The sequence below is a fragment of the Antedon mediterranea genome, chromosome 2, assembly GCF_964355755.1.
Source record: "Antedon mediterranea chromosome 2, ecAntMedi1.1, whole genome shotgun sequence".
NCBI classification, from domain to species: Eukaryota; Metazoa; Echinodermata; class Crinoidea; order Comatulida; family Antedonidae; genus Antedon; species Antedon mediterranea.
Genome location: NC_092671.1, coordinates 26,117,973 through 26,136,960, shown reverse-complemented (window position 1 = coordinate 26,136,960; position 18,988 = coordinate 26,117,973). Strand labels below are relative to the sequence as shown.

The 18,988-nt window shown below is 33.6% G+C and overlaps 1 protein-coding gene across 1 annotated transcript in view; it reads right to left on the bottom strand.

Moving 5' to 3' along the window:
• LOC140040793 (uncharacterized) overlaps window positions 1–18,988 on the bottom strand; it is a 59,371-nt gene that overhangs the window by 25,680 nt on the left and 14,703 nt on the right. Inside the window, exons 16-38 of the mRNA XM_072086971.1 lie at window positions 18,258–18,491; window positions 17,512–17,694; window positions 16,601–17,017; window positions 15,773–16,092; window positions 15,377–15,491; window positions 14,292–14,714; window positions 13,600–13,799; window positions 12,933–13,155; window positions 12,014–12,403; window positions 11,204–11,335; window positions 9,486–9,782; window positions 8,384–8,827; window positions 7,877–8,040; window positions 7,245–7,491; window positions 6,338–7,018; window positions 5,682–5,861; window positions 5,174–5,325; window positions 3,958–4,252; window positions 3,100–3,522; window positions 2,496–2,729; window positions 1,830–2,006; window positions 1,036–1,343; window positions 537–651 (exon numbers count right to left, since the gene is read on the bottom strand). Of these exons, the coding sequence (XP_071943072.1) occupies window positions 537–651; window positions 1,036–1,343; window positions 1,830–2,006; window positions 2,496–2,729; window positions 3,100–3,522; window positions 3,958–4,252; window positions 5,174–5,325; window positions 5,682–5,861; window positions 6,338–7,018; window positions 7,245–7,491; window positions 7,877–8,040; window positions 8,384–8,827; window positions 9,486–9,782; window positions 11,204–11,335; window positions 12,014–12,403; window positions 12,933–13,155; window positions 13,600–13,799; window positions 14,292–14,714; window positions 15,377–15,491; window positions 15,773–16,092; window positions 16,601–17,017; window positions 17,512–17,694; window positions 18,258–18,491 (6,354 nt within the window). The remainder of the gene's footprint in view (window positions 1–536; window positions 652–1,035; window positions 1,344–1,829; window positions 2,007–2,495; window positions 2,730–3,099; window positions 3,523–3,957; window positions 4,253–5,173; window positions 5,326–5,681; window positions 5,862–6,337; window positions 7,019–7,244; window positions 7,492–7,876; window positions 8,041–8,383; window positions 8,828–9,485; window positions 9,783–11,203; window positions 11,336–12,013; window positions 12,404–12,932; window positions 13,156–13,599; window positions 13,800–14,291; window positions 14,715–15,376; window positions 15,492–15,772; window positions 16,093–16,600; window positions 17,018–17,511; window positions 17,695–18,257; window positions 18,492–18,988) is intronic.

Here is an 18,988-nt window from a genome sequence, read left to right as displayed (position 1 = left end):
CCTATTTTTTTAGCGCCCTTTTTATAAATCAACATACTCAAAGGAGCTTCATAATGAATGAGTTCTATGTGGACTTATATATTACAGTTTTCACTAGGTGCAGCCATCTATGGCATTCTCCCTTATGTCTAGTGCCACAGTGCTTGTGTAAACTAGGACATGGTGTAACTACTTGTCTTGTAAGATATACTAAGTTCTTTAAAGTGCACACAAATATTTTGTGTACAATGGATATGTGGTTTTCTTTATCTGAGAAGACTTGTTCTACCATCAGAACTATGGAGTGAGTGAGCAAGCCTCAAACTCTTCCATTCAGCCACTCACTTTGTGAAAAGACTGGCTTAATCATTGCATTAGCAAACAATTTTGCTTGATAAATCTATGATATGATTAGAAGTTAATTTACAGCTAAAATTAGGTGTAAATCTGTACGCCTATAGATTCACATGACATTTAACTTTGAGAATCAAATGTCTAAAGACAATGAAAGCCATCTCAATCTCTATCAACAAGAACAAATGAAAACTTCAGTGTACCTTTACACATGACTTCCACACACGCTGTAAGAATGCTTGCATCAGGGAATGGTTGCAATGTGAAAAGCCGGGTTGGATTGCTGCTTTTTGATAATGTTAAGCAGATGTACGGAATCTATAAATTAAAAATGAGAGAGGAAAGTTCAATTCTGACCTAGGTACAGGGTTTTAACATTTCATTTTTAAATTCTAAACAAATTTGCCGCTTTCTTCTTCTAATATTTCTGATATTTATATTGATTTTTAATTTTATGTAATTATGTTCTTCTGGGGCACCAGATAATTCATGTTATGGTGACTCTGTTGCTTTTGGGGTCCCAGAACATGAAAATGAATATTTTGCTTGGAAAAATTGTTTTGTGATGAAAAGCGACATTCTCAACCATATTTTCCTTTCAGAAATGCATGTGGTGTCTGCAAACATAAATGTGATATGTTGGTTGAATAAATAAATAAAACAAAACAAAGTAAATACAAAAATAAAAATAATTTTACAAACCTGATCACACTCAATTGATGAAAGGTCAAACGTTACAGTCTTTGGGGTAAACAAGTTATAACCATGTGAATTGATATTAGACGTGACATCTGGAATAATGTGTTCAATTCCATTGTTGTCTCCTGAACCATCTTGCTCTGTATTTGCAAAAAAACGATAATCCCAAAGTCTAAGACCAGATCCAAGTAAGGCACTGTCGTCAGAAACCAATACATATGGTGTGATCTGGAACTGATAGTTACTGTCATGTTCTACTGGATCTGAACTTACACCTTCTGCTCCATAAGTTAATTCAACAATAATAACTCCTGTGAAAATATGACATTAAAGATTAGTATGAACATGAAACAAAAACACTAAAATTCAAACTCCCTTAAGGTCCGTTTATACTAGGACGATACTGAATGATGATAGATAGATAATTGTAAATTTGTTATACAGAAAACAAAAACTATATAATAACCATTAAATGCAATCGTTGATGAAAATAATATTTTATGACTTCATCAATAACATCGTTACAATAAATCAGTTTGATTGTTCTTACAGATCATGTGTGACGTGTAAAAATATGATATTCATCAAGGAAAGTATAAATGGTTATTCTATAATTATAGAATAAAAACTTTTAATTTCTTTACTGTATACTGTACTGTATGTAAAATGTATACTTATCGGTGGGACATTTAATTATAAATTCTGTTGTCCATGTAAATGACAGATGGTATTATATTATTTACACAGATGTGTTATAATAAATTTTAATAAATTAATTCTAAAAAAAGAATAAATACCATTGCATGAAAGAGGAGTACATGCGGTATCCGTATTATTTTCTGCTGTAAAAGAAAAGTCTCCTTGATTGCGGCTAATATTAGCACAAATGAATGGCACAATCTCACAACTTATCCTGTCAAGATCCATCGAGAATGTAAGGTCTGAGAGGGTAGTGGTTTGGTCTGGAACAACACCTAAAATCAAAACCATTACATGTTAGTTGTTACAGTGATCTTGGAAATCTATGAGTACAAGTGCAAATAGTCCAAAGGACACTCCAGGCAACGGTCAAGGGTTGTCCTCCTATCCCTTTTATCAACCAGATCAACCTTGAAAGATTGATTGGCGCTAGACTGGTATTCAGCATATCTGTGTGGCCGCAAGTACAACCATCTGTGACATGTACGTTTCGCTGGCCTACTGCAAAGTAGTGGATCTTATCTCGATCTAGCTTTCGGGGTAGGATCATACCTGTGAGTGTTCAGGCAAATAATCCTGACCAAACGTCTTCTCAAGCATCTAATGCCTGTAGGAAATCCTTGGCCCAGACGAAATAGACTATTTCCTGTTTTTTTTAACAATAACACTTTCTTTCTTTTTACACAGTGCATAGAGATGTATTTTGCGCTATACAAATTTAAACCATCAAACCATTTATTTTGTTTATGAATCATTGCTTTTACCTTCTTGTGACTGTGCTGATGTAAGAGTAATTTCTGTAGAAAATGCATGTGACGGATCCTTTCCGGTGTTATCTGAGTTGGTGAATACTGTAACACTCCACAGACCAGAACCACTGACACTTGCAGACAAAGCACTAGCAGTCATTGAGAAATCAACCAATACATTAAGGTTGTCTTGGTTCTCTCTAACAGTAGGTGAAGTTACACTAATAGTACTACTGATAATAGTAACGCCTACAAAAAAATAATCAGTACTGTTATAATAGACACTTTACTTTACATTCTCCTCATATCTGTCGTTGATATTTGCACTGTTCATTAGCCATTTGTATATTATAATGGAAATTGTATGTGACATGTAATTTTTTTGGCATTTCTATTTTAAGGACATCTTTATCTGGTATTTTTCAAAACTTTAGAGTTTCAATATTATAAAAAAAAAAACTATTGTGTGTAAAGAAAACTGACCATAATTTATAATTTAAGGTTTCCATTATCATAAATTCAAAATGAATTGTTCTTTCTCCACAAAACACAATTGTGAAAAACTTATTTAGATTCTCATTTATAAAAATGAAAGTTAATATTCTTGTAAATAGCTTACCAACACATCTAACTTCTTCGCAAACTGTTAAAACACTGTCATCAGGAGTGCCTTCCAAAGAGAAATCTCTGCCACTTCCTTTTATCAGATTCACACATAAATAAGTTGTTAACCCCTCACAGACAATATTGGAGAGGTCAAGATCAACATTAACATTGGAAAATGTGACAGAATTGCCAGCTTCAAGATCTAAATCAGCATCTGATCCTAAATCAGCAGTTGTTAATGTGCTGAAAGAATCACCAGTTCCATCGCTTGCATCATTGATAAACACTTGCAAACCCCAGTTACCATCACCATTGACAGCACCGCTATCTGCCTCTGATGTAAATGAGGCATCAAGTGTTACAGAGAATAAGTTCTCATTCTCAATTATACTACCACCATCAGTAACAGTTAAACTTGAAGTACTAATAACTACACCTGTAATTAGAATTGGATAAAAGTAAAGAACGTTTAGAGATTGTGCAATGCTCTGTTATATAAAAAAGTTGAATATTATATAGACAGACCATCGGGCCAACAAAAGAGAATCAAATTGATTAGCAGAGGGAATGATAGTGATGATGATAATCATAATCAGTGGTATTTTTAATTTATGTCATAAAATTTGTTAAAATAATAAATTTAATATGAAACTATAGGGATTAATTTTATATCAGATATTTTTTTACAGAAGAAAGTGGCTACAAACAAATATTCCATGATGGAATAGAAACACAGTGAATTCTTAAATAAACTGTACTCCTAATATTTTTTTAGTAAATCAATTTTAGTAATCCTTAAAATAGTGGATACTGTATTGTTGTGGTACATTATACATACATTTATAGTGCATTATCAATACTAGTCTCTTACCTTGACAATCTACTGTTGTACACACCGTAAGCATGTCATCATTAATTTCTGGCACACTTGCATCGTAACCATTCAGGGTAAACTCAGGGTCTGATGACGTGTCTCTAACCAACTCTGCACAGACATACAGTTCATTACCACATGTCGTGGCAGTGGTGTTAAGATCAGCCATCAAACTATTGAAAGTCAGACTATTTCCAGCAATTGCCTGCTGACTATTAGATGTACCATCTAATATTCCAGACACTTTTGGCGATGTAGCTGGCATTCCGGTGGCACTTGATGATGTGAACACCTAAAAGAAACATTTGAGGGAGAATTTTTTTAACATATAACATATGGCAAAAAAATACTTTAAAAAAAATTAATAATAATAATTTACACCTAAATATATCATTTGATTGCATGATTGTGAGTCACATGGCACTATTGAATGGTCGTTCAATAGTATTTTTTCGTGTACAAAAAAAAATCTTATCATTTGGAAAGTATTTTTTTTATACTTTTACTATTGGAATACGCTGCAAAAATTGAGTGTGATGACAGGTTTTGCGACAGAAGTACATTTTTGGAGAGATGTATGTACTAATTTAGACAAAAAAAATCATTTAAATTAGCTTCAGATTGTTTGTATAAATTTGATTAACTAATCTCTAAAAGACGTGGAATGGTTGGAAAAAAACAGATTTAGCATAGATTATTTCCAGTTGCCTGTCAAAGTTTTGTAATGGTATAGCTGCCTAAGTCTAGCTAGGCAGGAGGTGAAACATTAATAATTTGAATAAATTCAACATTATGCACTGCAATCAAAATAAAATGGCAAAACATTCTTTCAAAATACAATACAAATAGTTTTAAGCTACCCTAAAATTGCATATCGATATAAATAGGCATACAATTTCAAAGTTCAAAAGAGGCCTAAGAAAAAAAACCCCATAATGCTTTGGGATATACAGATTGAATGCGGCAAGTAGAGACTCTCTGAACATGAAATTATAATAAATAGGTTTTCTTGTATTGATGTGTATATATTGTATACTACTAGTACAACAACAAGGGTCAATGCTTATATGCAAGATACAGTGCTCAATAATACAAATACGAATATATGGGTGTAACCATAATTCACACAGAACATATTAGGCACAATGCAACATCACAGAAATAGGAAGAACATAAACATAAATAAAAATAGACTAGATGAAAACAACCTTACCTGTAGGTTCCAGAGATCGGCGCCCATAATATCAGCTCCACTACTATGAGTATTAAATTGTACGTTCAATCCAATGTTTAATGTTTCTAAGCCTTCTAAAACAGGTAATGTGTTAGATTCTACATCAATAGTTCCACCAGTTACACGAACACCTGAACAAAAAAAATACCGACTAATAATGTATGGTTGTGTTTATATCATTATTATTTGTACAGTTTATGCTTTTCCAAATGGTGTTTTGATCGTAAATTGTCTGCTATGTTGGCAAAATATGTAAAATTGGCAGGGAATGTCTCAAGAATCATATTATTCTAGTAGCAATTCACAACATTTACAACATTCATTTTGTAAAGAAGTCCCCTCTTTTGTTTGCAACAAGCCCACCAAGAGTCCTAAAAAAAGAAAAATCCCATGGGCTTCCTTTCGAGGTTTGACAGCATTTTATGCCTATGGTATTTTCGGTTTGATTGACACAAATCTTTTATCATGACATATTTCTAATACTTACCAATGCATTCAATTTCTACACATCCCACAAGAGAAGCATCGGTCGGTGAACCATCAAGTGTGAAGAAAGGGTCAGCCGCTTGGTTGCGAGATACCTCCACACACATGTGGTTGAAATCCGAACAGCTGATATCAGTCAAGTCGAACATTACTTCAAATCCAGTAAGATCTGTTGTAGATCCTGTGGTGTGAGAAAGATTTAATAAATTTAGTTATTCAAAAAGTTGTCTTCATATTCATCAAATTAATTAATATTTATAGGATTCCGATATCATTCTATAGATGGGACACATACAGATGGAAGCACAAAACAGTAATCCTTACAAAATCGTTGTTTTTCTTTCTTTCTGAAATGAATTTTAAAATTCAGACTTGAGACTTTATATTTATTCAAATTTACTGCATATACCTTTAAAAGGTATAATCACTGAAAGTGTAAATATGTGTCGACCATTTACTTCTGCACATTGCTTGGCTAACAATCGTTTTTTTTTTCTGATGCTGAATAAAAAATAACATGTGGAGGGCTTGTATTATTTGTATTTGAAAGTCTTAAAATATATACAACTCAAATAAAAACTATTGAAACTTTCGCGCTTGAACATTATAACTCTTTGTTGTATAAGGCATTATTTATGTTTTACTAAAATGACTAACCTGGAGTAACTCCAACCATTCCAACTTCAGACGGATTTATCACCACAACTGAAGCGAAACGATCACCTGAACCATCACTTATCGAGCTGCCAAAAGCTTCAACAGTCCACAGTGAAGCACCATTGGTTAAAGTTGAAGACCCACTATCTGGAGTCATTACAATGTTAAACTCAAGAGTCTCAGTACTTCCTTCCTTTACAAATGGATCAGATGTGGTAATAGTGAGTTCTGTTGTCTCTATAATGACACCTTCACAGTCAATTTCCTGACAAGCTGTAACAGCCTCAGTGGGACGCCCTGAAAGGCTGAAATTCTTGGTTGCTGTATCAGCCTTCTCTAGAGTTGCACAGAGGTATTTGATATCACGACATGTTAAGTACTCCGGGCTAGAAAAGTCCAAAGTTGCCATGATCGAGCTGAAATCCAAATTTTCCCCAGGAATGGCTGGTATATTAGGCAAATTTGCAGGCAGTATGCTGTAAACTTCTGAATACACATCACCACTTCCATCAGATGCATTGTTTACAAAAACTTTAATATTCCACTGATCACTGCCGTCAATCCCACCAGCATCGTCTGCAACCAGAAAGCGGAGATCTATCTCTACATCCTGATTGTTGCTGCCTTCTTTGAAAGTAGCACTACTGGTTTCTGTTAATGTTGAGCTGGTTATCACAACACCTGAAATTAATTCACAATATTACCATATCTCACATTTCACTTTGTAGTCAAAATGCTATATTACAGGGTTGGCTATTAGTAGTACTGTACATAAAATACATAAACAAGTAAAATTAAAAAGGACGTTTTTAATCTAAATGTAATCGAAAATGAAATTGAGATATATTAATATTGTACACTCTACAAAACATTGTTATAATTAAATGTTCAATTGGTTGAATTATACCTTCACACTCTATATCAACGCAGGAAGGAAAAACGCCAGAAGCTAGCATTAGAGTAAAGTCTGGATTGGCTCCAGAATCCTTCTGAAGATTAACACAGAGCTGAATTTGGTCTTCGCAGATGAAATTGGTTAAATCTACAGATACTGTCAAACCAGAGAGTTCCAGATCAGTTCCTGCAGTCAAATCTTCACCAGCTTCACTTACTGTTATTACAACATTCTCTTCTGGTGTAAAATCATTACCATCCTAAATCAATTTTATTCAAAAACAGTCTTAAAGAAATGGTGTGTCTTGGACATAAATTCACATAAAAATATAACAATTAAATAAAGAGTGTAAACTTCATGGCAATTAGTATTATAAAACAGGAGTATCAATATAAGTGTCATTAAGCTGAATGTAGTAAGTATTTATTAATAATTAAATATATAAAAAGAGATGTTTAGTGTCCAAGGGAATAGGTACACAGGAAGCCTTTGAAATGTGTGATGTCACTTAATTATATACGAAATTCCCAGTTTGTTATATGACTTAGAATTAAATTAAGTTGTAGGCATGTGACAATACAAATATAAGAACTTGAGTTGTACATTTATAATGTTCTAAACATACAAAACAAATTATAACTTACTCTGTCTTTGAGGTCTGCTGTCAGCGCCCACAAATTGTCACCAATTGCATTAGCCCCCTCTGGATCAGATTCCAATGTTATTGAGAATCCAATGGTGTTGCTATTTCGTTCCAATACAGGATCTCCACTAGTTGTTTCCACTGTTGCACCTGTTATTTCAACACCTGTAGGTCAAAGAAACTTAATTAGAACTTCATTAAACAAATAATTCACAAGTGGTTAATTTTACGATGGGTTAGTTAAAGTATATAAATAATTTAATCAAACAATATTAATTGTTAACCTTAAATGAATAATAATGATAAAGAATTTCTTTATCCAAGTTATTAAATTAAATAAATATCCAAAGATTCCTTTGTTCATTTAAAATTCCTGCCAAATTTTACACGACAAGTCATGGCAAAAACAGTAGTATTGGGTCTTTAACAAAAGTCATTATACTCTATGCAACAAATAAAGTATCTCTTCAATCTTATAGTAACAGGTGTGTTAAGTACTGTAGCTTACCTCTACAAGAAACAATACTGCAGTATGGTCCCAAGGGATTTCCATTTGTAGTGGTCATACTAAAGGCAGGATCACTATCTGAATTACGCATAAACATTATACATAGGCGATAGGCTAAATTAGGGTCTTCGAAACATAGCAGATCTGACAAATCCAATGATGCTGCAACATTTGTAAAAGATAAAATATTGCCAAGTGTACTGATTCCTATGCTTCCCTGTACATCTGTGAGACTTGCCATCGTCTCTCCATAACGTGGCTCGGCCCCATTGCTATCAGCACTTACAAACACGCTAAAAGCCCACAAATCTGTTCCACTTAAAACTGCACTTTCCACATTAGAATTAATATCAAAACTAAATGTAACATTTGTTGGAGATTGTTCCCTGATTTCATTATCATCAGCATCATAAAATGATGCACTTGTTTCTTCAAAGACAACACCTTGAATAGATATTTAAAAAAATAAGTACAAAAGAAAAAATTAAGATTACTTGTTCAATTCAATATGTATGTGTATAAATAAACTTTGTAATAGTAATGTTGAATTAATTAATTAATTGTTGAATAATTCTGTTTATTAATTCAAAAATGCTTTGGTAATTCTATACCTGTCATTGAGATTTTTTTTTTTTGGCTTGTTGATTGTACATTGTATTAGTTGAAATGGAAGAATATTTCAGATTGACTATTCAATTTAGGTGGAGCCTATTTTTAAAATAAGTACTGTCAATCTTTCAATGAAGGAAATACTCTCTCCATTCTAAAAAATACAAAACATTCCTATTTAATACACCTACCGTCCTAAATTAAAGTTTTATTCAATTGATTCGCTGCTACTTGAATAAAAATGTCAAATGCTAGACGTAACGCTATTCAAAAAGGCAGTGCTTGTATTTGTTTTGCTCTGTTATTGACAGTGCACACTACCAGTCTTGTGTGGCACAAAATGTATATAATTTGCAATAGAACCATTTAATAGAACCATTAAATGGAACTCTTCTATGCAGTAGAACTAATACTGCACAAATAATACACAAATACACATTTAGGTGTGTTATAAAATCAAATGATAAGTAAAACATACTGATTATGTACTAACCTTTGCAAGTCACAGCTATGCATGTTGGTTCATTTGGAAAAGTTATGGTAATATCAGGAGTAATATCATTTCTCTTAGAAGCTACAATACACAAATACTGCATTTCATCACATGTCAGTCCGTAGGTATCTAAGGGAGTATCAGTCGTGGTAAACTGGCGACCTGCAATACTTGCTATTCCATAGGCCAATTGATCATTCATCAATGAAACAACTGTAGGGGATCCATTGATGGTACTGCCATCACTGTCAGGGCTTGTAAATAATGTAAGATTCCAAATGTTCTCTACTTCGCCATCTAAAAGAAAAATATAAACAAAATTTTAAAATTAGTGTTAATTTCATTTGTCTTGTTTTCTTGCACCAAATGTTTTAATATGTTTTACATAGTAATCAAGAGAGTGTGGGTCATTGATCATTGTGGCACAAAAGCCCTGCATTGCCTCCCTCCAGGTAATACCAAATCAACAATCGACTTCTGTATCTGTATGCACACTGTGACTTGCACGCTCGGTTGCAGGTTGCACACTGCTGAGTTGCCTGTTTAGAAAGCTCCCTAATCATACAAATAAACTAAGGCCCTGTTCAGACCCATGGCGTTAGACCGTTTTAGCGTACAACGTTACTATCAAGGTCACGTTACAAACCGCAGAGAAAAAAACGAGGTGTTCAGACCCATAGCGTACGATTATCGTTACAACGGAAGTACGTCATCCAGGTTGTTTCTAGTTGCATATTCATGTGCTCTTACCCACGTGTTTTCATCATTATTTCCACTGTATATAGGCCTAGATCTCAGCCCTACAATTATGACAAAATTTGCCGTAAATAAAACATACCTCAGCATTTATTTAAGAAAAATATAATAGTGCCAAATTTCTGTTTCTATTGTTTTTATTTTGTTTGTAGTAAAAAACATTTTCCCCGGGCTCTTGTGTTACGAAAATAAAGCAGGCCTCGTATTCGTAATAATGAAGAAAAAAATGATTGTGATTAGTCTATCCAGTCCAGTCAAAGATATATATTCTTTGGTCCAGTCGGTTGAAAATAACCCTTAACTTGCTAATAAAAGGGACACAGAGCTCCCCTTGTTTGTTTACTGATTTGTTTAGGAGTTAGAAGGTTTTCATCATTAAACTTGTCCAGTCTAGTCTGCCTTGTATGAATGACTGACTTGATGTCCCACGCTAGTTTTTAGCTTGAATGAAATGCGTGAATGGCTCTAGGCCTAGCTAGGCCTAAAAAGCGGATGGGATCGTAGTCCCTATGTTTAAATACAAGGTGCATGTATTTAAGTCATTTGTTAGAAAATATATTGGTAATCAGTTGATAGTAGTTTGTAGCCTTTGTAACAGTTGTATTTGTAGTGTAGTTAGGCCTTATTTATTCTGGCCTTTTTGTTATTGAAATCCATCTCACACATTGACGATACAAGATGTCAGCCTAGGTCAATTCTTGTTTCGCGTCATAACAGGAAACGTTCTGATTGGATACAACGTTGACTTACAGTAGCGTCGTACGCTAAAACGGTACTATCAACCGTTTTCCACTACAACGCTACAACCGTTGTACGACGCGTTGTACGCTAATCCCTAACTGTTCAGACACACATTCTTTTAGCGTCGTACGCTAAAACGGTCTAACGCCATGGGTCTGAACAGGGCCTAAGAAACATAGAGGGCTGAAAATGTAACCTCCTTGGCAGAGAACGGTACATACCATTGAATGTTCTAGAATTATCAGCTAAATATAAACTAACATCAAGGTCGACTAAGAAGTTCATATCAGCTTCACAAATCGGTTGGTCATCATTACCAGTCACACTTAGTGTTACATTATCAATAATAACACCTGTAGAAAAAATAAATGATATCATTTTATAAGCAATCAGCGTAATGTAGGTCTAAAAGGTGAACAGTTTATTTTGCTAATTCATGTGCTAATGAAGTTGTTACCAAGCATGAATTTTGCCTAACCATGGTCTTAACAAGTGTCTGTCCACAACAGGAACTGTAATACTGTGGTTAACAGCTAGAGAAGTCCATGGATAAACCCAGGACTTAAGGGTCCCCAGAGCAACTCCAATTAAACATCCAGCGTTTGTTGACTCCTTAGGGGTGCTAAACAAGGAGGACTTTCCCCCTGCGTTACACCACTTCTGTAATAACTAGTAAGCTCATACGCCTTAGAGAGGGAGTTTTTATCTAGGAGTTTAGGTATCGACTGCATCATGGTCAAGTTAATTCATATTATATTTTGTTGAGGATTAAAAATCTCGTCTACGAATGGTTTCTTTCAGTTTTACTGGTGCAATGTACTAGATATTTTGCACACTAGTGAATTGTATACTATAGATCTATATAGTTCTTTTCTGAGAAAACTCATAGAAAGAATCAGCAAACCAAAATATGACTTACAATTTAACACGTGGTTTAAGTTTCCAGTTATGAGTAACTAACATATTATTTAGAAATCACTAATATATCCGGTCTCTATTTTAATTAATTAATAATCACATTTATAAGTTACCTTCGCATGGGATAAGTGTAGAACCCTTGATGTATTCAGAGTTTGTGGCAAAATCTGGAGTTGCCGTTGAAGCTTTCTCTACTCGTACACAGAGATAAGTCAACTCATTACAATATGAGTTAGATAGATCGAAATCTCCTTGCACATTCTGAAGCACAATGTTCTCACCCATCATGACGTCTACCATACTAACATGAGTGGCCATTATCGTTGATCCAGTACAGTCATCATCAGTACCAATGGTCAGCTCAACATCCCAGTCAGTGCCATCAAGATCAACATCTGGGTTGCTGAGAAGCGTGATGCTAGCGGTCAATGAATGAGGATTAGTAAGTTCAATCAACGGAGACCCAGATAAGATATCTATTTCCAATGTATCAAGCTGCAGACCTGAGAAAAGATCAATCAAGAAAAGTTATTAGTTAACTTTAATTTTTGAATTCTTAAAATCATTTTCTAATTAAATCAGGGAAAACATATATCTTCATATATTTTCATTTTAATTTGTTTGATGTTGAATAAATAAATAAAAATGCTGAAATAAAATAAAACATTTTTGGAGTGAATAAGGAAATTTTGTTTCAATTTTTATTTTATTTCTCAGAGTGGAAATCACTGTCCTTCAGAGAGGTTGAAATCCATTTTACACACTACAAACAGACACATGATGCTCTACACAACATATTGAAACAAGTCTTTGGAGTGAAGTTGAACATGCTGTGAGAACATTGTTCAACAACTCCACTAATAAATTGTCCTGTTGCTTCCTTAAGCTCTACCAAACTGTATGTGGCAACAAATGTAACATGCTCATGGACACGATGAGGCCATATCACTGATGTATTTGGGCACATCACACCTTTTTTTTTTCAAACTAGTTTGATAGTGTAGACAGAGCCTAAGCTTCTAAAAAACAAACCTGTGCATTGAATTGCAGTGCAGGCTATTGCCACACTATCGTCTGGAGTAGGGTCAAGTGTAAAATCGGGATTTGATGTTGGACTCTGAGCTACTTCAACACATATATAATCAAATTTAGAGCAGCTGACATCAGACACATCCAAATTAGTTACTACATCGACAAGGAGGGTGGTGACAGCTGTAGGAAGGTTTATGTCTTGGTAGCTACCAGTTTCAGCAATCTTTAAAGAAAAGAGAATTATGATCATTATAAAACTACATCTGATATAGGAAATAGTTTTTGTAGATTTATGTATCTAATGTTCTTTCCAAAGATAGTTAGTATTGTATTTTATTTTTCTTTATGTACTGTTGGTAATGTGAATTTCTGTGGTTTTAGGTGGTTTTGTCAGTACATTTTTAATCTAAAAAGACATGTGATAGGAACAAGGCCCTAAACATGTATTGTTAAAATCTTTAAAATAACCAATAAAATAAAATATATAATTCTAACCTGTATTGTTAAAATCTGTATTTAAAATAACCATAACCATATGCTTTTGACTATATTTCCAGAAAATCATTGCAAGATCATTCTCTGCCATGATTTTGGTAAACTTTTCAGTTGACATAGTGCAAATTGAAAAGTCCCTAATCTAATTGGCTGGTTCCAGATTAGCTCTTACCATTTCAGCAAACCGATCTCCATCACCATTAGAATCTGCACTCAGGTATGTAGTAATCCTCCATAGATCAGTTCCCACAATCGTCGCTCCACTGTCAGCAGAAAGCAAGGTCAAGTCTAATGTAACTTGATGTGTAGATATGTATTCAGTAACTATATCACCACTGTCGATGGTAACTGTAACTTGCATAAGCTCCACCCCTTTAAGAAAAACAAATTGTAAAATTTAATATAAACAACTAGATTTCATATTGAAACTCTTGATAAAATTTACAATTGTTTTTATTTGAAATCATTTATAGATAGGACTATAGTCGTATCTCTGAAGCTGAATGTGTATCAAATGCGACATTATTATAGCATATAAACAAACCCTGAAAACCCTAGTGGTCTTATAGAAGCAGAGTAGAAAACTTATTGACGGTAACCACTACATGTTTCAAGAGCCCCAAGTGACGAAATGTATTAACATTTCTTTTAAAAGCTGAACATTCAATAGTGCTGTTTATTATTCATTAGTGCCAAATAATGAACAGCATGTGATGTGTTATATTTGATTTGGTGACTTATTTAATTCAGTTCCGCTTTAAACAGAACAGTCAATAGATTCATCATTAAATATTCTATCTATTCAACTCATTCAATATCTTATTTGTATAATGCTCAAGCTTTACTAGCAAATAGTATGTTTACCTCTGCATGTTATGCTCTGACAAACTATGCTTGAATCGCTAAACTCCAATGTAAATTCTGGAGCTGCAGCAGCTTTCTGGAGTTCCACACAAAAGTAGGTTGTTGCTGGACAAACAAAATCTTGGAGATCAAATGACGCAGTAATGTCTTCCATGCTAAATGTGGTTACAGAGCTTCCACCAAGAGCTTCATTGGCAGAGTCACCAATGTTAGGGTAGAATTCTGTTCCTTGGCTGTCTCCCATTCCATCTGACATATCATTCAAGAATACTCGTAATTGCCAAATATTTGTACCAGAAATTTCAACAGTATTAGCTTCAGCAGTTACTTGAAGGTTAAATTTGACTTCATCCGAGTCAGAATGTTCAACAACTTCTTCATCTGTTTCATTTATAGTTAGTGAAAGAGAATCAACTACAACTCCTAAAATAAATTGATTTAATAAAAATAAGACATTTATGAAATTAATATGTAATTTGAGTAACCACAACAAACATATCCATCGATGATTTTTTGTTAAACTGAATGCAGACATTTCATATGTATATCTATGTATGAAAAGACTTCAAAGTACATAATTTCCTAACATTTTGTTGAATGACATTACGGTAAATATAGGATGAATTTACTTATGGTACAAAAAACATTCAAATCACTACTATATATCAATATTATATTAACTTAAAAAACAATTAAGATTAACAAAATCAGAATTTGAATAAACCATTTTTTAGTTTTAATTAAATTAATCACACAAACAAAAATGTTTTCACTATAAAAAGACAAAATAAACAATTAAATTTAACTAAAAACCCACTTACTTCCAGTCATTTTGACTTTTTTTTGCTTTAAATTACAGTTATTTCAGGCAAACAATTTGCTTTCCATCCAATTGTGGTCAAAGTGAATAACTATTATGTGACATTAAAATGGCATATTCAACAAAAACATTTAAAAAAAGTATTTTTTTCAGGGGAACAATATATCTTTTAAACCATTTCAATATTATCTTAACTTAAGTCTCAATTGCTTTCACACATTTATTTATTTTCATCTTTTCATATGTTTTACTACTAATTACTTACCTTGACAGTCAATTTCTACACAGTCTGACAGAGCAGTATCCTGTGGGTTGCTATCGAGAGTAAAGTCTGTTGATGGGCTTTCACCTTTTGTCAAATTTACACAAATATAAGGCACCTACAAAGTAAATAAATAAATAAATAAATGTTATGTCAGCAGGATACAAAATGACTATATATATCATTATGGAGAAAAACAAGGTGTTGTAAACAATACAATGTAAACACACCTCATACTTTCTATAGTCAGAATAGAATGCATGTCTATTCCAATAAGTTTGACATATCTAGTTTTCTTAGGTTTCACTTTATTACAAATGGTCGACATCATTATTTTTTTCCCTTGTATTTGTGTTTAATAAATAAATTAAATAAATGAATAAACTTTTTTTTACTTACCGAAGAGCAGATAATATTTGTAAGGTCAATGTTTAAAGAGACATCACTCAACATAAAGGTATTGCCTGCTGGGTAAAAGTCAACACTGGGCCACAATGCATTTGTACTTCCTGGAAGTTGTGTCTCAAATAAGATTGACCCTTTACCATCTGCTTCATCATTAGTAAACACTGTTAATGCCCAAAGATTTGATCCATTAATAACTGCGCCTGCATTGTCCGTTACCACAGCAATAGACAGGTCAACACTTGCACTCCCTTCTCTCTCCAGGATTGGCTCTCCATTAGTTACAGCTAATGTTGTGTCAGTTACAATAACACCTATGATTAAACAAATAGAACAGTATAGAAAAGATCTTTTACTTTGTCCTCATTAAGTCTGTTTCCACTAGGTGGAATTATTTACATATCAGCTTGTGAGCATGCATATTCATATTAAACAAATCTCATTCTACAATGAATTTTAGTGACAGCTTTAGTAGAGATTTTCACTTCATAATATTTTGTGTTTGACTTTTATGAAGCAAACAATCAGATCTTAGAAAATGAGTCACATGCACATGCAAATCAAACAGCTCTGAAGACATTTGACCTAAATGAAAAGTATATTGCTAGTTTTATTTGTATGGAAAATATTAAAAGTGTAGGGCAATGTTTTTCTCTCTGAGTGACGTTGGATTTTTTGTGAATTAATTCACCTAGTGTTGATAGGCTAGTAAGGGAAAGGAGGGACAAATGGACACATTTTTTTTTGCCAGAAAAATGTCTATACTCTCTATTTATTTTCTAAAAACTCAAAAGAAATTAAATTTTGTGTACAAACACATACCATTGCAGTCAAGCAGAGCGCATGCCACATTTTCTCCACTAAGAGTAAAGTCAATGGATGGTGGATTAAGCATATCTGTGTTTTCTAACACTTCAAAACAAAGATATTCAACTTCTGTACAAATAGCTTCATTTAACTGGAAATTGACAGACACACTTGTGAAATCAAGATCAGTAGAATCATCAAACATGGTGCTTGTGGGTGTAAGGCTGTGTTGTGATTCTGCCGTTCTTGTTCCAGACCCTGTTAAACTGACACTTCCAAATACAATCACTTCCCATAGATCGGTTCCATTTACATCTGCACCACTGTCATCATGAACAAAATTGGCAGTGACATCTATGTTCTGATTGGTTCCTCCTTCAATGATTGGTGTTCCACTTTCAATTGTTAGACTTGAAGATTCAATAACAACACCTATAATTCAAAGAAGAAATTATTTAAAGTAGGAAAATTTAACTACAGGACACTGATCCCATTTCCTCTTTAAGACCTCCTAACTGTCACAATAAATATTTTGTGTTAAAAACAAAAACTCAAAACAAAAAATGTATAAACAAATTATAATTTCTACCACTAACTGTACTAGGCTCTGGGCAGTGTTAAAAAAATACAGTTTTAGGGACCTAACCGCGGGCGGCTCTTGCACAGTTTGCTGAACGCCACATACCAATATAGGTATGTAAGATGCTTGTAATAAATATGTGTATAATGAGTTGCCACGACCTTTGGCATGAATGACATAGTTGTCTGCCTTCTTTTTAATAGCGCCATGTGTGGTTTGATATATATTCAAAATAGTATAGCGCTATCAATGGTTTGCTTTTGTAAAACTTCCCGCCGTATTCCCAATATATTTATTTTTATAAGTTGGGAGGTTTCCCCTTAAAAAAAACAAAGCATAAACCTACCTGTACAAGATGATAGAGTACATGCAACATTTTCGCTGTCAGCTTCATTAAATGTAAATAGTGTGTCCGCAGTAGATGACTGAGTAATTTCAATGCAAACATACATAAGATTGTCACATGCCCCATCCAAGTTCACTGTAGCCTGTATGCTTGAAAGTGTTTCTGAGGTCATTGATGAAATATCTGTTGATTATATTGATAACAGTGATTAGGTTAATGAATTTTTAGAACAGCTTAAGGGTATACTGATGTCCTGAAGAAAGGTAACAGAAACTTCTCCAAAACAAGCATGTAACTGACAGAAAAAAAAGGTAACTACAGATACTATATAAATAATTTAACAGCCTGTGCCTTCCTTTGTCATGTTCTACCTTATTTTATTCTAAACCATTCAGGTAACTCATATTATGTCTATCATCTCATAAGTACTCTCACACTGAGGATGGTTGAAATGCTCTGTTATAATTCTTTCTGGCTGTTTTACTTTATCGTTTTGATTTAGTTTTTGAATTATTTATTTGTATCCCCATTGAGATCCAGACACTGATACCCACAGCATTGCCATTTCAGTAATTTGATTTTGGATCTATATAATCATACTACAATATAGTGTAGTATATAGTATAGTGCACTATAATATATGTATGCTCATATACAGTAGCTTCTTTATCATTTATCCTGTCCAGACATTTGTAATTAGATGCCAAATGTTCTATACAAAGTTATTTTGATTTTATTTAATTTACCAGTGTTTCTCCAGGCTCCCCCTACGGTAGCAGGTGTTTCTGCATAACGCACACCACTCCCGTCAGACATCGGGCTATAGAAGACAGTGGCATTCCACAAATCAGTTCCTGCAGCATCTGCTGATGTGGTGTCAGGGTTTACCAAGACACTTAATGTTAGAGCATGATTCTGATTCCATTCTATAATATCATTTCCAGTATCAACTGTCAACACCATTGAGTTGATCTCAAAACCTATAAACAAATAGAATATAAATCTAGAAAATAGCATATAGAAGGAGAAAATCAATTAAAGTCCAATCACAACGCTGTCTCCTTTCATTGTAAATAAATTGTCTGATGCAATTATGTTTCACGGAAGACAGAATGCGTCTCTAACAACATTCTATCAGATACTGTGTTAATGGTAATTTATTGTTTATGTACTCAAGGCTAGAACTGAAGGATTATTAAGGCCATTTTTCGCAGCCAAAAATTAACCGATAAAGGTTAAAAAAGTTTAAAAGAATGAAAAATTAACAAACAATTATCTCATTCTAATCAGATAAATGCGATAATTTTTAAGGGCAATTAAAGGACAATTGTTGTATTGTGATTGGGCCACTGGTTCTTTAGTGATTATGCGCACTTGATTTTTTAATTAATTACCTGATTGGTTAAAGATGTATTGTCCCCCAAAAACATGAAAAATAAAGATTATTAGAATCAGACCTCGAATATGCCATTTTGTA